Source organism: Phoca vitulina, unplaced genomic scaffold (assembly GCF_004348235.1).
Source record: "Phoca vitulina isolate PV1807 unplaced genomic scaffold, GSC_HSeal_1.0 scaffold19, whole genome shotgun sequence".
NCBI lineage: Eukaryota > Metazoa > Chordata > Mammalia > Carnivora > Phocidae > Phoca > Phoca vitulina.
Genome location: NW_022589722.1, coordinates 17,146,137 through 17,173,597, shown reverse-complemented (window position 1 = coordinate 17,173,597; position 27,461 = coordinate 17,146,137). Strand labels below are relative to the sequence as shown.

Sequence of the window (27,461 nt, the reverse complement as noted above, 5' to 3'; positions counted from 1 at the left end):
TTCAGGAAGGATACCTGATTTAGTACAAATCAATAATAAAATTGTTTTTTTAACTCTGAACTAGTTTCATCAATTGAATTTACTAGGTGCAGTTTTTTTTTTTTTCTTGGCTAAACGAACATTTACAAATTCTACTTCTCCCCTAATTCTAGTATATGAACACGATGAACTGGTGAACTTCGATAATGCATTTTGTAGCTATCAGTGAGGAGAGCCCCCCACCTCCATCACTTTCCAGAATAAAGGGCTGGGGGCATTGCTCACCCTTTGGAGGAAGAAAGGATCGGCCCCTTGGGGCCAGTTTGTGCACAGTGGGAGGTCCCTCATGCCCTGGGTGAATGCAGTGGACCATAGTTTAAAGGCACTCCCCCTTCCCATCCCATACCTTTCATTTACATGTACAGAGTGACTGGTCTGGCTGTTGAGAGAAAAAGTCATGATTTGAATCCACCTCTCCTACAAGACAATGGTTTTTATGAAGGCAGAAAACTGGTTTTCTAGCTATTAAAAATGTACTGAAAGTAAAAGTGCCATCATTTCAGTAAGTGCTGATTCTAATGATTCTAAGTGACTTTCACCAAGGTATCCTTTTTTGACGTTGACCCCTATTGTGAAAAATATGCATTGTGGCGGCCATGAAAATGCATTAATAGATTCCCTGAGGAAAGGCACTGGATGCTTCTCACTGAGCAGCCTTCAGTTGTCTTGGCTTCTGCAGGGATTTTATCAGCAAGAGAGTGGCCTTGCTCAAAGCCACACCTTCTGCCATTCAGTACAGTTCTTGAGGGGCCTGTTCTAGCTCATTTCCCTCTGAGTTGACTGGGGCTCTTTGGACCTACATTGCTTCTCACCTCCCTCTGCTCCATCCCATTTCCTTCCTTCCTTCCACAGGTGCTGATCTAAGGGCATTCCTTAAAAACATCCTGTATACTAAACTCCATTTCAGTGCTTCTTGGAGAACCAAATCTGTGACTGACACAAACCAAAAATTAAAAGTAGTAATAGATTATTCCTTAATAAAGCTGTGGGAAAAAACAACCCAAGATAGACCAGTTGCAAGGTGTTTGGTCATTAAATTGGGTCAAACGGTGGTTGTGCAAGATGTATATGACATAGCTGTTTTTACCCAAAACTGAGGGAGTAGGATGCTTTCTAAGCTTCCTGCTGGAAACAATCTCAGAATTTGTAATTGGAGAATGCTGAGGAGCAAGTTTCAGATGCTATTAATTTAATGCAATCTGATGGCTTTAATTTCTATACAGCAGTCTTTATTAAAAATGGTAATTTATGGTGGCCAAAAAATTGGCAACAAATATTATGACTAATAGCTAATAGTGTTGTATCATGAAAGGAAGCTATGTCTTAACTACAGCATGTTTCCCTATGACTGAGCTCCCATTGTATTTCTTATAAAAAAAGATTTTTAAAGTCAAGTAATTAGATTTCAAAGTGATTATTGCAAACTAACTCTAGAAAAATAGCTTGGGGGGAGGAGTAGGATACATACAACAAACAGAAATAAAAGAAGCCCAGAAGAGGGTACTAAATTATCAGGAAAATCTAGTCCCTAACAAAACTTTATAGTACATAAAGTTGGTTTCCATAGAGTTTTCTCACACACATGATCTCTGAATACACAACTGAGGTTTTCTCTCCCTAGCCAGTTAAAAAATAGACTACCATTTCAGATGGCTATCAATTAGTGAAATTAGAGAAACCTGTTTCTCCCATAAATAATACATTTCAAAAGAAATTAAATAATTGCCTGATGAGGATCATCACTCAATATCTAGTTATCTGTTGTAGGATTATGGGCATTTTGAAAGACAGCCTTATTTTGGAGTAACTCTAGATTTACAGGAAAACTGCAAAGTGAGTACAGAGGCTCCATGTCCCCTTCCTGTTTCCATGAATGCTGGTCCACGGGTCAAAGCCCAAGAACCATGAACTATACTCCAGATTAAATTTTGCCAGTTTAATCCAGGCAATGAAGGCACTTAGTTGCCATGTCTCCTTCAATCTATTTCTGTCCTTGGTTTTGACCTTGAAACTTTGGAAGAGTACTGTTCATATAGCATGGGTTTGTCTGATGGTAGAGATGGCAGTACCCTTCTTACCACATCCTATCGGGGATACAGGACATCACTGGGGATATTAACCTTGGCCACTGCATTAAGGTAGTGCCTGCCAGGTTTCTCTGCTACAAAGTTACTACTTTCCCCTTTCCATACTCCAGAGGACAGCTACTAAGTGTAGCCCACTTTGAAAAAGGAAAGGAGAATTAAGCCCCACCTCCTGGAAGGGGGAATATCTGCATATATTATTTGGAATTCTTCTGTAAGGAACATTGTCTTTAATATAGGTGACTTTTTAAAAATACTGGATCTAAAAAAGACTTCTGTGATATGTACAAATTCCTTTTTTAAGGGGAAAAAAACCCCCGAAACACAGGATTAAAAAAAAAAAAAATCCGCCAAGTTTGTACAATCTTTATGAAGACAAGCAAGACGCTGAGTATTTGGGATCTTTTTTATTTTTATACACATGACAAGATTTTACACCAAGAATAGTCAGTTAAATAGTACAAATTTACATTCATGAGGAATGTTAAAAAAAATTCAACTAAAAAACCCTCTTCTTTCTGTGACCCACAATCCCAACATTTTACAGTGCAGGGGAAAAGGGGCTGGGGGGAAGCATCCAAAACAAGTCTCTCCCAAAAGAAAGGACTTAAATTTCACATTCCCTCTCCACACAGGATCCAAATGGTCAGAGTATAATTTATAATTCATCTTTTTCACCTGTAGATTTCTGTGAAAAGAGAAAAATCAGAAGACATTAAAAACCAGCAGAAAAAATCTTAGCTCACAGAAGGTTCATGTGTGGAAAAAAACAACTGAAATGGGCCCAGCGTAATTCATTACTTCATAGGTAGGCCAGAACCTCACCTATTAATCTGCAAAATAATTCAGAACTCAATAGTAAGATCAATGGCCCCTGAACACAAATTATCAAGATTTGAAAATTGGCCTACTGCTGCTATATAGTAAGGCAGACGCAGGTGGCAAATACAGAAGCCTGGTGGGCTTAGTATCTGTTTAGGGGCGCCTGGGTGGCTCAGTCGTTAAACGTCTGCCTTCGGCTCAGGTCACAGTCCCGGGGTCCTGGGATCGAGCGCCACATCAGGCTCCCTGCTCAGCGGGAAGCCTGCTTCTCCCTCTCCCACTCCCCCTGCTTGTGTTCCCTCTCTCGCTGTCTCTCTGTCAAATAAATAAATAAAATCTTAAAAAAAAAAAAATCTGTTTAACAAGATCTCAACAATGGTTGGCTAAAACAGGAACAAAAGGAATGGGAAGATGAAAGCATATACTTCATTTAGAGAAAAAATGGACGTGCTCCAGCTTTTGAACTTGACATTAGATGCATATTTTTTTGGCGGATTTCCTGAAGTCTGACTTCTGGAAGCTATGCAGTCCTAACGCCAGAACTAAAAATAAAAATTTGCCTAATTTTCCAAGAACTAAAAATGCAAGCCCCATTCTTGACTTGCTATACCTTTACTGTTTCTTGTTCTTCTTCGTCTGTTCCTGCATCCATTTCTTCTTCTTCGTCTTGCTCTGTGTCTTCTGTGGTGTCCTCTGTTGTTTCTTCAGGTTCTTCTTCGGGTTCTTCTTCCACCTAAGGGCAACACTTATGAGCTCATTAATGGATCCAATACCTTGGGTGTATTTTCACTTTGTTCATTTAAATGTATAACATTATAATTAACTTCACTCCTGTTTTATCCAGGACTACAGAGTAAATCTGCTAATCAGAGTTAACAGTCAAGCTAACAAAGGGAGACAGATTAAAAAAAAAAAGATATAAAAGAGGAATTTCTTATTAATTCTAGCAGTGTGTGACACTGGGGGATTCAAATATTCCATAAATTATTTCAAACCTTTGCATCAGGGTCAATGTTTAAACTGAGGCGAAGCATTCTTTCTATTCGATCTCCATATGCTTTGGTGTCTGGTAACAGATATCCTGACCGCAGTGTTGCTGTTTCAAACAAAACCACAGCAAGATCTGAAACAGTTTTGTCATCTTCATCTTCCTGAAATGGAGGAAGGGACATCTGATTAATATTAAAAGGTACAAAATATTTCAATTAAAAGACAAAGGAGTATGGCTGCAATATTACTCACCTTAACCCGTCGAAGCATGTCTTTGATCAGGGGATGTCTGGGATTAATTTCAAATGTTTTCTTCTGGCTGGCATAGTAACTGGTAAGGGGTAAAAATGAACATTAAGAAACATCAAATTTCAGGGTCCATACATTTCCCGTGTTCTATTCATTTTTAAAATTACAGAGAACGCTTGGAAAAAAATATATCACTACACCATGCTTTGCCTTTTAAATGGAGATGGGCAAGGTGCGATGGAAGAGTGCAATAAAGAGAACTATTTACTAAGGCATCTCAAGTGCCTACAGCTTTGGTGAGTGGATGAATGGATTTAGTGTCGTCTTCATCCCCTTAATTTATTCTCACTTCCTTAACTGCAGCTCGGTCTCGCACAGAGTTCTGAAACCTCTAGGCAGCCTCTGCATGCTGATCAGTTACTACCTTCTTCATGATGCCTTCACCAATATGGTTCCAGGACAAATTGTTTCTTTTCTCGGAGCTCGGTTCTCAATGCATTCTAAATCTACCTTTCATCACGTGTGGCTTCCTGCTGTCAGTTGTGACTGCTCTCCGTTCTACAGCTGAGGAGAGGGAGGACCTACATCTAGCCCTACCTTGGTATACCTGTTACACATGCAGCGTTTAGAAGATTATGACTTGATCTGTTATCCTGACTGGTCTGAATGGCAGAAAGACAGCAGTGATGTCTACTTAGACCGCCAGGTGTACAGACACAGGAGGTGCGTGTTTGCTGAATGTAAGGTAACTTCCCGTTAATAAAGGACTGAAATAAATGGACATTTATATAAAGGCGACTATACTGCTGCAATGGGGTAGAAGCAGAAACCTGTTCTCCACCTGAATTTTATAATCTGTAAAGTCTTCGGGGGCAGGGGGCAAGACATGGAAGCAAGATGCCATTTCAGCATTTCACAGTGAAAACATTAACGTTGGGGCGTCTCACTAAATATGAAATACACTTTATATAAAAAGATATAAATAGAGTTTTGGAATTGTGACAACAGAGACTACACTTCTGAGAAGAATCCTAAGCTAGGCCTTGGGGAAACATGAGGATCAGAGAGCAAATAAGACATTCCAGGTGGGCGAAGGGAGAATGAAAGCAGGGAAGAAGTCATTTTTAAAACTGTTGCTGTGACATTAAAATATAAATTTGACATATATATTCCCTGGAAATAAAGGATACTCAAGACCCAGTGTACCTCCAGTACTTAGCCCTTTAGTTCATAAACTTATTAACTCATGGGTCCTTTACCCTTTATTTTGTGGGGCATACTATTTGGGGAAAGGGGAGATAGTTAAAAAGGACGAACTCATTTGGCAAACGTCATTGTCATTAACCTCATCTGTAACTATCAGTATCTAAAAATGTCAAAGAAGACCAGACACCAGGCCAAGCATATAATCGAGTGCAAAAATAAACACAGTGTATGTCACAGATTAAGAAATTTGTGTATAAAAATACCGTAAAGTAAGTCATGAGCCCAACAGCTCTCCTTTATCAATCTAATGCCAGAGGAATCCCTCTGTAAACTTGTCTCATCTAACATAGAGCAGAAGTGGGGGACACCTAACACCCGTCAGCTCCTTGTACAGAAGCCGGCATCATCTGCTAAAGGAAGGCAGGACAAGCATGAACACCTGGCCAGGGGCCTTCCCAAGGATGCTTACTTTGTAGAGATGTCTTTGCCCGTTTGGTATGCTTGAGCTTTCATGATCCTCTCCATGTTGCCAGACCATCCGTACTGGCTGGCCACGAGAGCACACGGGGACTCTGTCAGACGCTGAGATACCACAGCCTTTTCAATCTTAGGGTAAGAAACCAAATGTGAGATACATGGAAATACCAACAATTAAGGTCATTCAGTACCTAAGGATTCATCACGTAAGATCATAAACAGAGGCAGGTCATAAAAATACCTCTTATTCATATTCTTAGAAGACTCTTGTCATTTAATAATCTGAATTTTTTGGTCAAAAATAAACACCTTTTAAGCACATATAAGACAAATGTAATCAGTAAAAATTTAAGTTATTACAAAAGCAGTATTAAACTACAGAAAACTTTCAGTTACAAAGAAAAAAACAACACTACCCACATACAGAATAACCACTATTATCTTTTTAATTATTTATAGTTTATAAAATTTTTTTTCTTTTAAAGTAGGGGCCCCTGGGTGGCTCAGTCAGTTAAGCATCTGACTCCTGATTTTGGCTCAGGTCATGATCTCAGGGTCATGAGATCGAGCTCCCTCTGCTCCTCTCCCCGCTTGCGTGCTCTCTCACTCTCCCTCTCTCTCAAAAAAAGGAGCAGACTCCACACCCAATGAGGGGCTCAAACTCAACACCCTGAGATCAAGAGTCACACACTGTACCGACTGAGCCAGCCAGGTGCCCTGGTAGTTTATAAATCTTAAGCTCATCCTCACCAAAATTTAACCACCATATGAAACACTGTTCTGTGTTTCATGGTTACAACTTTTTAATGGTTACAAGGTAACCAGATGTAAAGTTTAATTTGTTGACAATTTTTTTAAAAAAAGAAAATGCAGATGCTAAAATTTCACAAGTTCAAATTTCCACAAGAATACCTTGTCCTTGAGAGCTTTATCTTTCATCCAATTGAGCAGAGGCTCAAATTCTTTCTCAATTGCTTCACGGCTCTCCTTCGTTTTCTCACTTTCATCAAATTTCACACCTTCTTTGGCAACATTCTGGAACCTTTTGCCATCAAACTCAGGAAGAGCCTGAATGCAATATTCGTCCACAGGTTCTGTGAGATAAATCACTTCATAGCCCTTTTTCAGAAGTCGCTCCACAAATGGAGAAGATTCAGCCTATGAAATGAAGGGAAGTGATAAAGTTTCCAAGCCTAGCCTTGGTATACTTGTTCCCCTCTAGTAGCTACATTTATATAGTACTAACAACCCCATTTTACAGGTGGAGAAATAAGAGGTAAAGAGAATATAATGACTTTTCTGCCAGTGATTGACCAGGCCTCATAATGACTCCAGTTCACTATTACCATTTTTTTCCTCAAGATTTGGCTACATACCAGGATGCCTGACAGCTGGGAGTTCATCTCACCTCTTTTCTGCTGGACCCAGCCATGAAGTAGATTTTGTCTTGTTTTTCCTTCATTCTTTCCACATACTGGTCTAGACTGGTAATGTCACTTGGATGATGAGAAGACTGGAATCTAAGAAGTTTAGCAAGACGTGTTCGATTTGAGTGGTCTTCAATCACACCAAGCTTGATGTTGGTACCAAATTCTTTCCAAAAAGTATCATTGTACTTCTCATCAGCAATCTTCTTAATCATGTCCAGAGTTTTACGGACAAGCTTTTTTCTAATCACCTAAATAAAATTAAAGAATAACTTATTAGAGAACGTCCTCTCAAACTTTTGAGAACCTACCACATTTAAGACAGCAGGGGAATAGTGGTGAAAGCTACAAAGACAGGGCATCGTCACTGCCCTTTGTCAAGAGGCAGGGAATGGTAAGCAATCCTACGTCAGACTGAGCAGAAACGAAGTTGTCAGTGGAAATAGTCACAAAATCACTTTAATGTTTCTATTCTATCTTTAGACCAGATACTGGGTTTATATAAGTGTTTACTATATAATTCTTTCAACTTTTCTATAGGTTTGAAACTTTCATAAAATATCAGATTCTTAGGATTTAATAATAATTCCAGAATAAAATTAAGTTCTTCAGCTAAAGTGCCAAGGACTACTCTCAATATCTGGTGACTCCACTAATGGAGCCTGTCCTCTGAAGCCCAATCAAAGAGCAAAGTAGTTAGTCTCTTCCCAAGAAACACTCACCTTAAGCAGTTTATGCTGCTGAAGAGTTTCCCGGGAAACATTCAAGGGGAGATCATCTGAGTCCACCTTCAGACGGCAAAAGGAAAGTTCAGTGAGCAATAGAAACTGGAAAAAAACCAAACTAACAAACCAAAAAACTACTTCCATCCCTCGTTTTTAATGACCCCCTCTTCATTATTTTTAGATACTTACAACACCCTTGACAAAATTAAGGTACTTGGGCATCATATCATGGAAGTCATCTGTGATGAATACTCGGCGCACATATAGCTAAGCAGAGACCAAAAAAAAAGGTCACCTTCTAGAAATTAAACTTTCAAATTCTAAACTCAGTTTTTACAATTTAAAAGCTCACCTTAATGTAATCACTCTTCTTAGATCCATATTCGTCAAACAGACCACGTGGAGCAGATGTAGGTACGAATAAAATTGATTTGAAGGTAACTTCCCCTTCAGCAGTAAAGTGGATATAAGCCATGGGGTCATCACTTTCCTATGGAAAGATGGCATTTAGTCATTCGAAAGGCACCGGAAAAAGGCAGTGCAAAGGCTGAATGATTTATTATGTGGTACACATTCAGTTAAGCATTTATTTAACCAAAAAAGTTCGCTTACCAACAAAAGCGGGGGGGAGGGAATGGAGGAAAGAAACAGTTAAGACTACTATTCTAACTAGCTAGACATGGTGGTTTTGCTGATGATCACTGATCATCAATAGCATCACTGGATCTCCTAAACTCGGGGAAGAATGGATGAGTCTAGGTTCCACATGTGTCAGAGAACAGGGTAGAAAAATCATCTTGTCTAAACGACAATATACAATACTTCATGAGTGTACTGTTCAACCACAAAAAGTTCTCAAGATCTTTTTCATTGGGATATGGACTATAGCAGTGGCTATAACGAGGTATGTAAGTAAATCATAAAAACAAATTCCCTAGGGCCTGGGTGGCTCAGTTGGTTAAGCAACTGCCTTCGGCTCAGGTCACGATCCTGGAGTCCCAGGATCGAGTCCCGCATCGGGCTCCCTGCTCAGTGGGGCGTCTGCTTCTCCCTCTGACCCTTCCCCTCTCATGCTGTCTCTCATTCTCTCTCTCAGATAAATAAATAAAATCTTTAAAAAAAAAAAAAAACCACACACAAAAAAACAAATTCCCTAGATCTGCATTATCCATTACCATACCCACTTGTGGGTACTAAGCACTTGAAATGTGGCTAATCCAAACTGAGATGCACGTGTAAGCATAAACACAGACAACCAGACTTTGAAGATACAGTACAACAAAAAACATCAAAATGTGTCATTAATTTTTTAAAATAATGATTACATGTTGAAATAAAAATATTTTGGATATGTTGGTTAAATAAAATATAAAAATATAAAATATAAAACATTAAAATTAACTACACCTGTTGCAACTCTTTTTTTGGTCCCCTAACTTTTAAAGATTTTATTTATTTGAGAGAGAGAGAGCATGCGTGTGCGAGTGAGCGAGCATGAATGGGGGGCAGGGGGAGAGGGAGAAGCAGACTCCCCACTGAACAGGGAGCCCAACGTGGGGCTTGATCCCGAGATCATGTCCTGAGCTGAAGGCAGACGCTTAACTGACTGAACCACCCAGGCACCCTGTTTCAACTTTTAAAAATGTGCCTTCTAAAAAATCTTCTAAAGAATCACATATGTAGCTCAGATTACATTTCTAATACAGCTGTCCTAGATGAAAGTACGTTACATTTGTATACAGTAAGACTGTTCATGGGAATAAACGTGGAGGCAGAACCAAGGGGACAATTTTAAGAGATAAAACTTAAGGGATGGTTGGATGTTAACCTAAGGAAAACAAAGAAGGTTAAGAAACGAATCAATAGATGGAATAAAGATTAAAGAACAAACACAACCACAGAAAATCAAGTTTTATCTAGCCATGTTAAATATTTTGTTTTGTACAAAATGCTGTATGGGGAAATATTAACTTGAAACAATCTTAATCAATGCTAGTTTTAGATTCTACGGTTAAAAGGGATCAGTAAAAAGGAAACAGGTAACAAAACAAAGATTCCTAAGCATATGACCTCACAATAAACGTTTGAGGTTGTAAACAGGCTCTTTAAGGTTATGTTAAAAGCCATATGAATCAACAAACATAAAGCAGACTCAGACCTACAAATACAGAGAACTGATGGTTGCCAGAGAGGAGGAGGGTAGGGGATGGACAAAACAGGTGAAGGGGGGGAAGGAGATACAGGCTTCCAGTTACGGAATCAGTAAGTCATAGGATTAAACTGTACAGCACAGGGAGTATAGTCAGTGACACTGTAATAGCGTTGTATGGTGACAGATGGTAGGCAGCTACACTTGTGGGGAGCATAGCAGAATACAGAGATACTGAATCACTGCTGTAGAGCTAAAACTACTGTAACATTGTATGTCAACTATCAAATAAAGTTAAAAAAATAAAAGGCATTCATTCTTGAATAGAAAAAAGCCAATATCGTTAAAAGCCATTCAATACAAGTTATGTTTTATGGAAATCATCCACCTACCTATGTAGGTAGCTGTTAATCTTTTTTGTAACACAGACCCCTTGGCAATCTGGTGAAGCCTACAGACACCTCCTCAGAGTAAATTCTTAAAATGCATACGTAATATAAAACACACAAGATTAAAAAGGAAACCAATTGTGTTGAAATAGTTATAAAACAATCTAAAAACATTTTTACTTTAGTAATGTTCATCACCTTATTCTAAAATAATATTTACCTTTGAAAATGATTTGTAGAAAGCTTTGTATTCATCATCTTCTACTTCTTTTGATGGTCTCTGCCATATCGGTTTGATGTCATTCATAAGTTCCCAATCCCAGACAGTTTTTTCCACCTGAAGTTACAGTACATGATTAGTCAGCCACAGCATTCACCAACAGTAATACTAGTGGGAACCATAACTTTAGGACAGTTCAAATCAATGTGGGAAGCACCAAAAGACACTTCCAATCTCCTATGGCTCTGCCAATGGGATCAAAAATCTAAAAGTATTTCTCTCAACATTTAAGACTGATCTATAATGCAAAGAAGGCAACTGGTTATCATTATAACTGACAGCCAATTAAAAGGTTTTTCCCATTATTAACTAGCTAAAATGTTATTTCTTGAAAATATTTGTTTTGAGGTTAGAAGGACATACGCATTAACTATTCCTACTTCATAACTTAGAGCAATCCAACATCTTACAATAAATACTCCTCAAACCTACCACCACTACTTCCACCTACTCTGCTCCTGAACAGGCCAGAGAGCTAACATTATGGTTGATATCTTACCACAAACGATGTAGAAAGATTTTGAAGATCTTAAAATTTAGAACATGATAAGCTGCTAGTCCTGGGCAATATATAGAACTCAGAAAACTGCATAAAAATGACCTGTGCTTGCTACTTAAAACTTCCCACAGGCAGAAAACATACACACTAGCAAATAAACTTAAGTTCTTGTTCTTAAGCTGGGCCTATGGACTTTAACACCTGGAGGAAAAAAGACCTTGAAGAATTAAAACTTAACTCCAATCAGTCTGTGCACACTTGGGGTTGTGTTTTCTCGAACATGTCCTAAACAACATTTTAGTGTGGAGATGAACCAGACTTACTTTTTTCGTTTTCGGTTTTTTTTCCTCTTCTTCTTCTTCCACTGCAGCTTCATCATCAGAATCTTCTTTTTCTTCTTTTGCTGCTTCTTCTTCCTCCATGGGCTCCTCAACAGTTTCAGTCTGTTGAAGTAGAATTACAGTTAAATTCTTTTATTTAATAATTCTGAATATGAAAAGCAATTACAGCTCAAAAAGAAATAGGTCTTTAATAAGAAAACCCTGAGTATCCTGTACTAAAAGAACCACACTGAGCCTTTGTTTTTTTAAGTTTTAAATATAGACCCACATAATACATATAAATTTTATCAGTGTAGATTTACCTTGCTGCTCCACACATAAATAGGGAAGTTTATAAACTGTGAATATTTCTTGACAAGATTTTTAATTGTGTCCAATTCAAGGTAATCAGATGCTTCTTCTTTTAAAACGAGTCTGAAAAGAAAATAAGACATTTATAGAGAGACATCCTTGGTTTAAAAGATTTGATTATGAAGTCATCTAAGTACCTTTCTCACAAAGCTAATGGCCAGCAGTTCAGTGTAATCCAGGATGGTCCGTTTTTCATGTTAAAGCTCTTATCACCAATGACAGTTTGTGAGCTAAAGATACTAAACATGAGTAGAGTAGAGGGAAGAATCTTTCTTGTGTCCCTCAAGTGGAAAATACCCTTAGTTCCAAGTAAACAGTGCAAATGTTCCAACCTTCTGAATATGCTGGGTTTTTTGTTTAGTTTTTGTGTGTGTATGTGTTTAGTTTTTTCATTTGAAGAACTGAAATGTTAAGTTAGCTCAAGGTAAGAAGGCACTGAAACATTCTGGAGAAAAATGGAATGACATGCACTCTGATAGTTACTCTAGAAATCAAAGGATTACCATAGATGGCAAACCCAGGGGCACCTGGCTGGCTCAGTTGGAAGAGTGTGCTAACTCTTGATCTCAGGGTTGTGAGTTTGAGTCCCCTGTCTGGTGTAGAGATTACTTAAAAATAAAACCTTAAAAAAAAAAAGTCTCTCCTATAGAGAACAAACACTTAATAAAAACATGTTCCTTAAAAAAGCTAGAAAATTAATCTGACTTATTGTTCATTATCTCCACTGTCCAAAACAGTAGTCGTCAGTCACATTTTTAAATTTTTTTTAAAGATTTATTTATTTGACAGAGACATAGCGAGAGAGGGAACACAAGGAGGGGGGGAGTGGGAGAGGAAGAAGCAGGCTTCCCGCCGAGCAGGGAGCCCGATGTGGGGCTCGATCCCAGGGCCCTGGGATCATGACCTGAGCCGAAGGCAGACGCTTAGACTGAGCCACCCAGGCGCCCCAAGAATTCTTTTTTTTTTTTTCTCAAAGATTTTATTTATTTGACAGAGAGAGACACAGCGAGAGGGGGAACACAAGCAGGGGGAGTAGGAGAGGGAGAAGCAGGCTTCCCGCTAAGTAGGGAGCCCGATGCGGGGCTCGATCCCAGGACCCCAGCATCATGACCTGAGCCTAAGGCAAAGGCCTAACGACTGAGCCACCCAGGCGCCCCTATTTCCAGAGTTCTAATGGACAGCCCTGGCTTAGATAATTCTAATACTAACAATTGCAACATTGTTTCTTCTTCTTCCTTACTGTCCCTTCTGCAAACCCCTCCTTTACTCACCAAAAATAACACATCATAACATAACCTCAAACACAGTGGGGAGCCCACATCTTGATGTCTGTGTTCCCAATAAATAAATATGGCCAATGTTGTATCATGGGTCCCCCCTTCCGCTTCAAAAAGTTTACAGCTTAGTAGCATTACCAAGAGGTAGATAGTTAATGATGACACAGCCTAATGAAGTGGCCAAGCCTCTGGTTTCAGAACATGTATCCTGGTGACGTGGGGTTGCAGGAAAGTTCAGTTGTGGATCCAAGTTCAAGCTGATGGTTACATCTTAGCGATATTTAAAAGGCCACTGGATATATGAGTGTGGAGCCTAGTAGAGACATCTAGACCAAGGATTGGCAAACTATGGCTGGCACCCATAAGAAATTTTACTGGGACACAACCTCATCATGTGTTGTCTATGGCACCTTTGAGCGAGAACATCAGAGTTGTGACATATGACAGATCCCACTGTCCAAACACTTAAAATATTTACTAGCTGGCCATTTAGGAAAAAGTCAGCTGACTCCTGATCCAGACTAAGAATAGAGATTTGAGAACCCTGAGCAAGAACTGGAAGCTGAATCCATCACGGTAGGAAGACTGCACAAGAACACAAAAATAATGAGAAAGGGCTGAAAGTAAGTTACCTTTGAAAGAGATACTGTCAACATTTAAGCAACAGGCAAAGGAAACAAAAAGATATGCAGGGTCATGGAAACTAGGTACTAAGTGGATGGTGGTAAGTAGATAGCAAATTATGTAGGAGACACAAGAGGAAAACCAAGGAAGAAAGAAAATCTATTGCTGGGAGCAATGTCAATTTAAAAACCTTGAACCACTGGATTTAGCAACGGGATTACTGGTGACTTATTTCAATGGAAAGGTGGTGGATAAAGTCATAGTGCCTGACTGAATAAGGGGGTGCGGCACCACCTGTCTGTCTCCTTCCTTACCCACTGAGACTTGAACATGGGAAACAGGAGTGTGTGGGAAGGACTGACTTTAAAAGATGGGGTTGGAATTAATTTATGCTTAGCCTCTGAGGAGGTAGGAGGCAGGCAGCAGACCAGAAGTAGCGACCAGGGGTGCGTAGGTGGCTCAGATGGTTAAGCGTCTGCCTTCGGCTCAGGTCATGATCCCGGAGTCCTGGGATCGAGCCCCGCATCGGGCTCCCTGCTTGGTGGGGAGCCTGCTTCTCCCTCTCCCTCTACTGTCCCCCCTGCTTGTGCTCTCTCCCTCTCTGTCAAATAAATAAAATCTTAAAAAAAAAAAAAAAAAAGTAGTGACCAGCTTAGGGAAAAATATAAAATACCTCCCTCATAGTAGGAAGGACAGAAGCAAATGTACTAGCTAGCATTTACTGGATGCTAATTTCATGATCTCATTGAATCCTCACAAAATCTCTCATAAGAGTACAGCAGGGGCTAATTTAGGGGTGGGAATAAGAGTAGGTAGGCACTAAATTGTTTGATGGCTTCTATTTTATTGGTCAAATACAAGATGAAATTATATATGTAAGGTGGGACCTTGACCTCATCACTTTCTTGCCTTCTATTTCCTTTTCCCTTTGGCCATTCTAGACTGTCAGTTCCTTAAATGGGCCTCTTGTCTTTGGAACTTCCAACATACTGTGCTTCCTGCCTAGAATATCTGAACCTAACATACCACAATTTCAGAAAGTCCTTCTGATAAGGGAAGTGTCCTCTAGCTTCCTTTCTGGCATTTGCCACTCTGAAATCATTTCACGGTTTTCTTCTTTACTAGAATGAGCCACATGGAAGCAGCCACTGTATTGGTCTTACTCTCTACCGGAGTCCTAAACCCTAGCAGGTGATATGCACTCAAATGATTATCTGCTGAATAAATGCTGGGGTAGAAGGACTTGAAAAATGGCAATTTTGCTCAGGGAGAGCACTTGTAAGGTTTCACTCACTCATCAGCCATCCATGCTACATGCACGAAGTTGTCCTGATTACCCTTATTCACTCCTAGAAACATCTGCCAGTCAAGTGTTAGGCTCTAGGAATGCAACAGCCAAGCGAATGTTTGCTTCCATGGAGCTTCCATCTAGATAATCTCACCGGTCTCTTAGCACCCTAAGACATCCGCCCTCTTGGGACATGGTTTTCTATCTCACTGTAGTTAGAGGAGATTTACCTATGTTCCTTTAACATCTAACAGAGAGGGCACCGGTGTGTAACTATTAGTGATGCCCCCTAATGAGAGCAGGAGATAGGACTGTGAATAAAGAAGGCAGAGATACGTAAATTGGAAAAGTTAGTAAAAGTACTAAAATGCACCCATCTAATTAGTATTTGCTAAAGGAACATTTATGAAAATGAAGACAGGAACTATTCACCTTCTGGGGTGAAGAACATTGGTCAAAATAATAGATACATGCTTTCTTATATTCTGAATACTTGAAAATTCTTATGTGGAGAAAATTTAAAACTGGACTAAGAAAAAAAGTTGAGGCTGTAGGCACATTTTCACCTTGCTCATTAGCAAGCCAAATTACCTCTGAAATGGGATTTCTTTATGTGGCCTAAAGCTGGTAGCTTCATATAGCTCAGTATTTACTTGTCATTTCATAAGTATTAAGCAAATTTAAGCACCTTGTTCTATTTGTTGGGGGGAAAAAGTCAAAAAGCTGCTCTACTTCACAGTGCTATAAACACCGAGAGCCCCTGGGCGTGAGATCTGCCTCGTCTATACAAGGAACAGGTACCGGCTTAAACCAAATACTAGTTTGAGTTCAACAATCTGCAACCATCCTCAAAGGAGACATCTTCTTCTGAAGAACTCTCATTAACTTTCTTCAAGCTCTTTATTTATCTCTGTTCTCTCCAACCTGTCCCCACCCAGCAGCAGTTACCACCATAGCTGAGTATTTTCAATGGTCACCCTGAGAGTATCCTCTCATCCAGTCCTGCCACCCTCCACATCCATCTTCAGAAAACCTTAAAAAAGCTAATCAAAAACTCTATCATTAAGTGCCACCGACTGAGAGGACTTTCTTTAATCCTGTGAACATGCTGTGCCTCCATCCCTTCGTAGCCACAATCCTCCACAGGTCGGACGCTTCTTTCCCAAGACTTGCCTCCTCGGAAATCTTGAATCAACCCACTTCTGTGAGGCCTCCAACCTGCCTTCTCCCTTAGAAGAGTTAACCCTTCCAACTTTTTGCCCTCTATGTATAGCAGCCATTTTAACTCTTTGTGTCTGGCCCTTAGGAGGTCCTCAAAATATTTCCTCAAGCGATGAGAACAGGTCAATTTTATAGGCAAGGAATGAAAGCCCAGAATAAGTTGTTTGCTCAGAGTCAAGATCCTCGCTAGGCGATTACTTATTAGGAATCAGTAATACTCACGTAATTGTTGTTCCCCGTCCTAGAGTGTTTCCTCTTGGGTCAGCAATTACAGAAAATTCATTGGAGTCAGATTCCCAGATGTGCTGAGTATCGTTGTTGTGTTTTGACGTGACAATAACCTTATCTGCTACGAGGAAGGCAGAATAGAAACCGACACCAAACTGGCCAATCAATTCAGAAGTTGACTGGCCATCTTCTTGTGCCTCAGTCATTTTGTTTAAAAACTCGCTTGTTCCAGATTTGGCTATGGTACCAAGGTTTTTAACCAACTCTTCCCGGGTCATTCCTACACCAGTATCTGTGACATGTAGCAGATTCTTCTCCTTGTCACACTGAAAGCAAGACAAGAATAGGATAGTTTTATTCACTTAATACTCACAGTATGGCAAGTAAATACTGGGCTATATATTCAGAAATTACCAGCTTTGGGCCACCTCAATTCCAATACAGAAAACTAAACTGGGTTAATTTTCCTCCATATAGTATTTTATGGCCTTTTCAGAAAACGTGCACCTTACATGCAAGCATCTTTCTTTATAGAGGATAATCTGAAGTTCAGTGTTTTTGAGAAAGTATCAATATAAAGAAGACAGAGACTGGCCTAAATGTCGAAGAGCAGATAGACCTAAATAAAACAAGTTATTTTTGAAGAAAAAAATTTAAGAAAAATAAAATTTTATATTGTGCCTATTTCTTTCATAGAAAATAAAAAGGTTCAAAACTTGAATGACTTCTGGAATCTGTGGTGATCAATGTTCTTCACTAAATATTCCTAGCTCTCTGTCTTTTGGAAACATAGCAGGAATATGCTTCCTTCATTTGTGGTTATTAAGGCCATGTGACTGGTTGTGGCCAGTGAGCTGCAAGTGGGAGTCAGGAATGTAGCTTTCAGGCTAGAGCCTTTAAAGGATGGGAGACCCTCCACGCTCTCTGTACCATGGTAACAAGCTATACTCCAGATGGCGGCTACTCAATCAGCCTGCGGCCGGGAGGGAGGAGGATGCAAAGCAAAGGCCACAGTGGCCTGTGGTTGATTATTTAATCCAGGGGTTAGCAAACTTTTTCTGAAAAAGGGCCAGGGAGTAAATATTTTTAGGCATGTGGGCCATATGGTCTCTGTCACAACTATTTAAACCCATCGTGTAGCACAAAGGCAGTCATAGCTAACACATAAATAGGCATGGTTGTATTTCGGTAAAACTTTATTTATAAAAACAAGTAGGCTGGATTTGGCCCACAGGCCGTATTTTGCTAAACCCCAATTTAAGCCCCGAGACTTGGGGGTTATTTGTTACTGCAGCATAACCTGGCCTATCTTGACTGATAGAGATTCCCCATATCTAAGGATTCTTTTAGCTTTAGAAGAAGAAATTTGTTTTAAGCTTACCTTAATTTTGACAGTTAGTTCCTCATTTCCAGCAAGAGCATTTTCATCAGTCAGTGATATTAACCTTATCTTATCTAAAGCATCAGAAGCATTTGAAATCAGTTCTCTCAAGAAAATCTAAATGGAAGCCAGATTTAACACACTTCGATTAGCTTCAAGATATACAAAACAGCAAATTTAATGTCAAACTCATTTTAGTTTTTTTTTTTTTTTTTTAAGATTTGTTTATTTGACAGAGAGAGACACAGCAAGAGAGGGAACACAAGCAGGGGGAGTGGGAGAGGGAGAAGCAGGCTTCCCGCCCAGCAGGGAGCCTGATGCGGGGCTCGATTCCAGGACCCTGGGACCATGACCTGAGCCGAAGGCAGATGCTTAACAACTGAGCCACCCAGGAGCCCCATTTAGTTCTCTTCTATACTCTGAAAAAGCACACTTTAAGAAATAAAACCTATGGTACAAAAGTGGCTTTACTCTCTTGGTAAAAGGAGGTATAGCTCTTTACCCACAGGGACTGTAGCAACTGTAAGGGATACCTGAATTAGTTAAGAGTAGTAAAACTCTAGTCTCAAACTAGATCTTTACGTATTAACACACAAGGCTTAGTGTGTGTGACTGCCCTTAACACTATTTAGCAGACTACGAACATAATTGGAGGGGAAAGGACAAAAGGAAAATGTCTAACCCCCCCCCCACAGGTATCTAGCAGCAATTTTTATATATACTGGGTATTTAAACTGTGCTAATAACTACTTACTTGAAATTACTACGTAAGTATATTTATTATGAAGGTAAACAAGTATGCTATTGCAAGAGAGAAAATATTATCCAAACCACATGTTACTTACCTCTTTATTTTTATACAATGAATTGATGATGAGTTTCATCATTCTATTAACTTCAGCTTGGAAGGCAAATTTTTCTGATTTCTCTCTAAGTTCTCTTATTTGGGATGCATTTAATCCATCCAACTGAATAGCTTCTTCCTCTCTAAGGAAAAAAGTTGATAAAACTACTGCATTGCTTACTTAGTTCCCTCCAAAAACAAAGGATCTACGATGAAAGCACAGCGGTCTCATGAGATTGTCTTAAGGGTTAAAAGGGTAAAATGGAAACCTATTATAAAATATTACTAACCCACTATTTCTATTATTTTGCCACCTTAGCACTGAGCTATAATACTCAGTTCTTAAAACTGTCAGGAAAATAAACCCGACTTTTCTCTACTAAAAATAAAAAGCAAGGTCATACTTATTTATATGTTCCCTCGCATGTGGGGCTGCCTCTTTACCTGGGAAGCTTTGGCCTCTAATGGTCTACAAAATTGTCAATTAAGTCCCAAGGTGCCAAATTTGAAAACATTGCTCAAATGAGAGAAATCTTTTTAAAAATTACGAAGTTTAGGGGCACTTGGGTGGTTCAGTCAGTAGAACATGCGACTCTTCATCTGGGCGGTCAGGAGTTCAAGCCCCACAGTGGGGGCAGAGGTTACTTAAAACAATTACTAAGTTTACACACTTACTGAATATAAAACCAACTGGTCTTAGGAAAGTCACAGAGCTTATATTCTGCAATCTAGTTATCCAAATAGTTTTCAAAGGAAATTCATCCCATTCTGACCAGTCATTCCTGGTTAGGAAGTTAGGAGATACTTAAGGGATGAACAGGCCTCATAGCCCTAACATTTTCTTTGACCATTTCTTAGGTATTTAAATTTGGGGTGTTACACATCATGTGGACCTTTGGAGATAACAAGCTACTATATTCCAGTGTTCATAAGGGCTCGTCTGTGTAGTTTCAAAAGAACACAAACCTCTGTACTACTTCATCATCTGTCCTTGAGCCTTCTCGACTTTTGCCCAGATCCTCTTCCACTGTACCATCCACATCGACTTCATCGTCAGCTCGGACCGACCCTGAAAGATTTAACACCAGAAAACTCTTGCACCGTCGTTGCTTCGTGTACTTCTCAGAAGAAATACAATCAAACAGGGCAAGAATAGGGGTTGCAAAATTCAGGTGGTTAATATGGGAGGTGGGGTTGGAAGAATGGATCTACTAGTTTAAAGACCCGGTGTAAACCCAACTTGGTATATTTCTTATTTAAGTTCAGGTACTGAGCCCTCCAGTAGATTCTGAAATACGGAGGCTGCCATCGCGTCTGAAGAGCGGCCCTCGGATGCTCTATGAAGTTTAGCAGATTTGATACCAGGTCCCTTCCACAGTCACACGTGTTGCGTGCAGGCCGAGACAAGGCCGCCCAACCGACCATGCCAGAACTCAGACCTTCAATATCGCAGGTCAGAATACAAATAGAATTTGTGCAACCACTGGCGAGAGGAACTGAAATCGGGCCCAAGTGAGCGACGGAAGAGAAGTGAAGAGATTCTGAAAGGTTAAGAAGCTCGAGCAAAAGTGAAGCAAACACGCTGACACGGTCTTTCTTCTCAGGGCCCCACACACCCCAGTCCAGCACCTAAGAAAGGAAACCCGCTTTCTGACTCGCAGACTGGATGCGGGGGTGTCCCCAAGCGTGGAGGGCCAAAGGCTCCCGCGTCCGACAAAAGTCCTCCGGCATAGGCACCCGCAAGGCTCCTGGGAGACCAAGAGCCCGAGAGGCGCCCCACCCCAAGTTGGTCGAGACCTCTAAGCGCGAATACTAGGAGGTCTGCAAGGCATTTAAATGTTCTCGGTTCTCGTTTTTCCTTTCCACAGAAAGAGGAGTGCGTGAACTCCCCTGAGCCTCTTTCGAGGAAAGGCGATGGATTCCCCTCGGCCCAACCGAGGCCCCGTAATCCCCCTCCCAGGCTCAACGCCCCCAGAACCTTCGAGAAGAGGCCGCGCTTGAGGAGGGGGGGCGTCCGGGGGTGCCCGCTCCTCTGGGATCACTCACCGAAGGTCAGCAGGACGCAGCAGAGGCCCAGCACCCACAGGGCCCTCATGGCGCGCGGCCGGGGAGAGTCTCAAGTCCCTTTTGATCGCAGGAGCCGCCTCCACCCCCCACCACGGGGCTCAGAACCTCACACCACAAGCCGCGCGGTCCGCCCACTACCCCCCAAACAGGTCGGGCCGCTTTTCACCCCAGCCTCTCGCGGGCGGGGGACGGGAAACACGAACCCACCAATGGTGCCGCACCACGCACCCCCTCTACCCAATGGGGACTCGTGGGGGGGACCGCAGTGTACCAATCGGAGCTGTCCAGGTGCGGTGCCCGATGCCCGAAGCGTGGCTCCCTCCGATTGGTCAGCCATAGCCTCTCTTCTCCAATCAAATGGCTCCGCGGGCCCCTCTCACATGGGACCGCCCCCTTGCCCGGGTAGCTTTGGTTTCTCAGGGAAACGGCCCAATGGACGTCAGCACAGAACACATCCCCTCGTTTTGGAGAGGTCGCAGAGGAACCACTTCCGGATCCTTGAGCGCGTTTATTCCGTGACCAGAAGAAACGGTAGTCATGGCAACGGTTCTTCACTTTCCCTGTCTACGCGTGGGGTCACGTTGGGAATGATTCCCGCGCGCCTTTTCGCAGTCAGCTTTCTTCTTTGGCAGTGCATCCGGGAGAAGAGAAACACGTGAGAGGTTGAAAATCGCCGGAGTACTTTTTAGATGGAGGTGGTGAGGAACTACAGTTCCCGGCATGCAACATACCAGGGGGTACACTGTATTGAATGCTGGGAATCGTAGTCTTTGGCCTGTGGACCAGCTGCGTAGTTTAGCCCTGCCGCATTTCCCAACGTGTCTTTGCGGGAACTATACGCTGCGTGTTTTAGAGTTTACGTCTTGTTCTGCTTGTAGTAGAGGTCCGTGTTTATTCCAGGACTCTCCAGTGTACACGGCCTGTAGAAACAGGCCTGGGAAGCTCCGACACCTTGGCTGCGGCCGCCCTGTGTTCGGGGGTTGGCCTCTCCGAGTCTGGGCTCGGCCTCCGGCTGGTAAACACGAATCTGGCTTCTCGTGCGTCACTTGGGGGGCCGTCGGAGCCCTCGCTGCCTCTCCGTGTTCAGTGGCCGAAACCTGCGGCCTCCTTGATCCGGTTTGCAGGAGAGGATAGTGGGGCTTCTTTTTTTTCCCTTGAGAGAAATTGAGAGCAACTTTGATGCCCTCAACTCACTCCTAAATTTCAGAGATGGTGGCCGGCGGCCCTAGAATTCCTATTGTCAGGTGGAGAGCGTGTTCGTAAAGTTCTGTCTAGCACAGAAAAGGGGGAAAAAAACCTCGTTTACCCTGTGCAGGAGGATACACCTGCAGATATTTGAAAGCAAAACCTGTGGGGCTGCAAATGAGAGAGTGTGCAGCTTTGTAACTTCATAGAAATACCTACTCAGCGTTTAGGAAGACACAAAGGACCAGGTGTCTTTCCGGCAAGGGAAGTCCCTCACCCCACGCTTGCGTCTTTGGAAATATTTATTTTGTGTTTATTAACCTAGTCTTTACATACTTCTCCCCGACCCCAACTCCGACCTTGTTTCCAACAAAAAACACTCCCTTTCTTGTTGCTTCCTCCAGGAAAATGGAACTTGGAATTTGTGTTCAGATATTCATTCGAATTCCTGAAAACAAGCTTTTCAGTGACAGGCTGTCATAATCTTTTCTCAGCTTCCCCTATTTAGGTTTGCCAATCTTAATTCTGTGGTTGGTGTTTACACATTGTGGTGGTGACTTATTTACATCTGCTCAAATTACCAACATTTGTTACTAGTAAGCAAAGGATACCTTACAAAGCTTTTTTTTTTTTTTTTAATGCTTTTGTGTCTGTATCTTTTTTTTTTTTTAAGAGTATACTAGGGTGAGAATTACATTCAGAAATCTCAAATAATTGCATCTTTGTATATTTTAACTCCTGTTTATTTTTTTGCTTTCAGAAAAGATGAGTTCTTTCACTTTTCTGCATTTCACAACTCAACTTCTTCACCTCTTTCTCTAGCTCTGAACAAGTAAGCAACCAGTTCTGAAATTGCAAATTCTATCTTAAGGAGTCAGGGGTGGCTAGTTCGGGTTGCACCTGGAGGGAACTGAAAATGAGACATGTCCTCCAAAATAGATCCATTGCTTGTGAGTAGACGGTTCATCAGATGATGGTGGGAATTTATGAGGCAGGCAGGATGTAAGACATAGACTGGCAGAAGATGGCCAGCTCTTGTCTGACTTGGCTCTGCCCCTTTAAGACAGGATCCCTGTTTTTGTGCCCTGTGCAAGTAAAGGGCAGCTTATTCGGATCCCAGCCTTGTTTTTTCTCACTTGGGGTACCCACCTCTTCTGACTTTTTACCCATTATTGATTCTCACTTCCCATCTTGGTCTAGTTCCTCCAGAATTTATACTCCGGGCTGTTATTAAACTCCCTATCTTTGGATCTGATTCCCTTGCTTCCTAATTTTAGTTTTTCCCTTTGATACTGTATGTCCATGGACCTACTGGAAACAACTACCTTTGTTGTTGTTGGTAAGTCTCTTCTTGGAAGAGAAAGCCATTTAGCCAAAGGGGTGCCATTACGGGCAATGGATAGCTAACCTGGTAGACAGGTGTAGTCCAGCAGTGAGGAGGCAGGGAGAGTGCAGACCAGGGAGATTAAGGCAGGAAAGCAGTTGGAATTAGGGAGCTTAAGGAATGGGGATGAGCACTAAGGTGAATTTGTTGGTTGATTGGTTCATTCATTCATTCATTCATTTATTAATTCAGGAAGTGTTGATCTGGTATGTGCCAGGTGTTCTGCAAGGTGCTGGCTGCATAGGGGTGAGCAATATAGATATGGTCTCTGTGCAGAGCTTGAACAGATATTAACAGCGGAGTTTCATAGGTGCATGTATCTTATTTAAAGTGAAGCAAAGATGTAAGAGAATGACTGCAGAAAAGTATGAGGGGACTTTTTGGAGTGATGGAAGTGCTTTTGATCTTGATTTTGGTGGTGGTAAAAACACATGGTGGTAAAATCTCCACACTTAAGGAAGAGTGGATTTTGTTATATGTAAATTATATCTTGATCAAAAAAAAATTGATAGCAACTGTCATTCTAAACAATACAACACTAAAACCTGTTTCAGTAGGAATCAGGAACCAGACAGACATGCCTGTTTTTGTCAGTATTGTCCCACACTGTTTTGGAGGGTCTAAGACAAGAAAATGAAGTAATTGACATTAATTTTAGGAAAGTCAAAGTCTTTTATTTTGGAATTCCTTCTTACTGGTGAAATAACTGTATACCCTGGAAACCCAACAGACTCTAGTTAGGGAGAAAACATTATAATGAGTATGAAAATCTGGTAAATTATTGACTGTAGGATAAATATATAAACACCAATAGACTTGCTCTAATCTTGCGAAAAGCACACGGAAGTGGAAATTTAAGACTTCATTAAGGGGTGCCGAGGTGGCTCAGTTGGTTAAGCGACTGACTGTTGATTTCAGCTCAGGTCTTGATCTCAGGGTTGTGAGTTTAAGCCCCACACTGGGCTCCACACTGGGCATGGAGCTTACTTAAAAAAGAAAAAAATCCAGCTTAGAAGAAAATGAGAGCATCTGTGAGCACACACTAGGAATGCAGGAAACCTTTGCAGATTGAGCATCCAGAAAATACAACAGAAAGCCTAGGGTGTTTACCAGGCCTCCTCCCTGCTGGGCCCTGAATTCCAATTTTTGTCTTTCTAGCACTAGCACTATGAGGCTGCCGCTTATCAGCATTGTGCTTTCTTCCAAGAATATAGGTTCCGTGTGGCAAAGGAATCAGCAAGTACTTTGAGGGGAAAAGCAACAGAAAATGTAGGGCTCACTTCTCAAAGCTTCCTTTCTTTCTGAAATCTTGTCTCCTCAAATCCTGATGCCTTTTTAAAAAATTAATTTTTTAAAATTTTATTTTATTATTTATGTTAGTCCCCATACATTACATCATTAGTTTTTGATGTAGTGTCCCATGATTCATTGTTTGCGTATAACACCCAGTGCTCCATGCAATACGTGCCCTCCTTAATACCCATCACCAGGCTAACCCATCCCCCCCACCCCTCCCCTCTAAAACCCTCAGTTTATTTCTCAGAGTTCATAGTCTCATGGTTTGTCTCCCCCTCCGATTCCCCCCCCTTCCTTCTATCTTCTTCTTCTTCTTCTTTTTTTTTTTTAACATATAATGTATTATTTGTTTCAGAGGTACAGGTCTGTGATTCATCAGTCTTACACAATTTGCAGCACTCACCATAGCACATACCCTCCCCAATGTCCATCATCCAGCCACCCCATCCCTCCCACCCACCACCACTCCCGCAACCCTCAGTTTGTTTCCTGAGATTAAGAGTCTCTTAAGGTTTGTCTCCCTCTCTGGTTTCATCTTGTTTCATTTTTTCCTCCCTTTCCCTATGGTCCTCTGTCTTGTTTCTCAAATTCCTCATATCAGTGAGATCATACGATACTTGTCTTTCTCTGATTGACTTATTTCGCTTAGCATAATACCCTCTAGTTCCATTCACGTCATTGTAAATGGCAAGATTTCATTTTTTGATGGCTGCATAATATTCCATTGTGTGTATATACATCACATCTTCTTTATGCATTCATCGGTTGATGGACATCTTGGCTTTTTCCATAGTTTGGCTATTGTGGACATTGCTGCTGTAAACATTGGGGTGCATGTACCCTTTTGGATCACTACAAAATCCTGATGCCTTTAAACAAATTCTCAAGTATCTTACCTAGCTTCTCTAGTTGTTCTGGCCGAAGGATCGTCTGCCTCACATTGTCCATCATAGTAAATTGTACAGGTAGATGCGGCTCCACATGGCAGATACAGAATGCCTTGGTCCTATTTGAAGGTTTCAAAAAAAAAGAGAGATTTTAGGGAAGACATTAAACAGCCATAATTATTTTCTTATATTAACTTCTGAGTGGTTTTTCATCAAGTAATTTATGTAATGTTTCCAAACTAGAACTTGTATTATTTTGGCTGTAGAACAATAAATGTGTTTCTAAATATTTAATGTAACTATAGTTTATATTATATCTTATTTTTGATTAGTTTTAGCTGTGATTTTGGAATATTTGTGATCTTTTCCCTATACCAGGCCCCAGCTTACACCAAATTAGCTTGCTTGAGAATTGACTTTGGATTTATAAAATGGTTACCTGCATTTGCTAATAAAATCTCTGGGTGCCGTAACTTTCTTATGCAATTAGAAAGTCTAAACCTGTTTTTTTAAAAAAGATTTTATTTATTTGATAGAGAGAGCACATGAGAGTGCACAAGCAGGGGGAGCAGCAGAGAGAAAGGGAGATGCAGGCTCTAAACTGAGCAGGGAGCCCTACTTGGGGCTCAATCCCAGGACCCTAGGATCATGACCTGAGCAGAAGGCAGTTGCTTAACTGACTGAGCCACCCAGGCGCCCCCCCCTCTTTTTAAGTAGGCTCCACGCAGAGCGTGGAGCCCAGTGCAGGGTTTGGACTCATGATGGTGAGATTGAGACCTGGGCTGAGATCATAGTCAGATGCTTAACTGACTGAGCCACCCAGCTGCTCCTACACCTGTTTTAAATTAAATTCACCTGTAGTCTTACAGTTTATATTTTATGTTCTTTTTTTTTAAAAGATTTTATTTATTTATTCATGAGAGACAGAGACAGAGAGAGAGAGAGAGAGAGAGAGGCAGAGGGAGAAGCAGGCTCCCAAGGAGCAGGGAGCCCGATGCGGGACTCGATCCCAGGACCCTGAGATCATGACCTGAGCCGAAGGCAGACGCTTAACCATCTGAGCCACCCAGGCGCCCTATATTTTATGTTCTAGTAATTAAAAACAAATATCTCCCTAGAGTCTGCCTTAGAAAAATAGGTCAATTAAAAAATATCTATCTAATTGTCTTCTATCGACTTTGGACACTAGCAGAGTGTAAAAGGAATTGAACTTCAAATAAGATTTGTTACATTTTAAGTTGTGGTAAGTTGATATTTTGCATGATCCAATCAGCCATGTTGATGATAATTTACATTAGGGACCAAATAGAGTTTTAGAGCTGGAAGGAATCTTGGAAATCATGTAGTTCTACAACTTTCCCTTTCAGTTTTAAATGATAAAACGAATATATTTTCATGGTTTAAAAAAGTGCCCAGTTGGTATAGGGAAGTATAGGTCAAAGGTAAAAAGTTCTAGGTTTTTCCCACCTCATTGTTCCTATTCTATAGAGGTCAGTACTGATAGAGGTTCCTTCCAGACCTTTGTATGTGTGCAAAGTACGTGTGTGTGGTAAAATTAAAGATGAAAATTTTGATTTTCTTTAAAGATAAATGAAACAATACACATCAGCTTAATCCACTTAATACCTCTTTGATGTCTCATTCTTTTTAATCTTTCCTATTTGATAGGCATTTGTATTGTTTCCAGTCTATTGCTATTACAGTCAATGCTGCAGAGAATGCTTTAATATGCACAGGTTTTTTATTTTTAT

The 27,461-nt window shown here is 40.9% G+C and overlaps 2 protein-coding genes across 2 annotated transcripts in view; one reads left to right on the top strand and one right to left on the bottom strand.

Moving 5' to 3' along the window:
* Positions 1 to 2,515: 2,515 nt before the first annotated feature.
* Positions 2,516 to 21,136, bottom strand: HSP90B1 (heat shock protein 90 beta family member 1). Its single transcript, XM_032416527.1, has 18 exons — positions 20,938 to 21,136; positions 19,858 to 19,960; positions 18,893 to 19,034; positions 18,048 to 18,164; positions 16,661 to 16,992; positions 11,980 to 12,091; positions 11,660 to 11,779; positions 10,778 to 10,894; positions 8,372 to 8,509; positions 8,209 to 8,286; positions 8,017 to 8,082; positions 7,276 to 7,545; positions 6,780 to 7,025; positions 5,860 to 5,996; positions 4,188 to 4,266; positions 3,941 to 4,096; positions 3,556 to 3,678; positions 2,516 to 2,811 (listed from the first exon to the last, which is right to left on the bottom strand). Exons 1-18 carry the CDS (start codon positions 20,984 to 20,986, stop codon positions 2,782 to 2,784), a joined length of 2,415 nt encoding a protein of 804 aa, XP_032272418.1. The 5' UTR covers positions 20,987 to 21,136; the 3' UTR covers positions 2,516 to 2,781.
* A 116-nt stretch (positions 21,137 to 21,252) lies between these two features.
* The window catches only part of LOC116639946 (putative tetratricopeptide repeat protein 41), an 87,219-nt gene continuing 81,010 nt past the window's right edge, over positions 21,253 to 27,461 (top strand). Inside the window, exon 1 of the mRNA XM_032416699.1 lies at positions 21,253 to 21,973. The gene's annotated coding sequence lies outside the window, so the exon portion shown is untranslated. The remainder of the gene's footprint in view (positions 21,974 to 27,461) is intronic.

Coding starts and splice junctions, on each gene's coding strand:
- HSP90B1 (XM_032416527.1), bottom strand. CDS start 20,986: ATGAGGGCCCTGTGGGTGCTGGGCCTCTGCTGCGTCCTGCTGACCTTC. Junction 7,546..8,016: donor AGCAGCATAAACTGCTTAAG/GTGAGTGTTTCT, acceptor AATTTTATTTAG/GTGATTAGAAAAAAGCTTGT. Junction 5,997..6,779: donor ATAAAGCTCTCAAGGACAAG/GTATTCTTGTGG, acceptor TCTTACCCTAAG/ATTGAAAAGGCTGTGGTATC.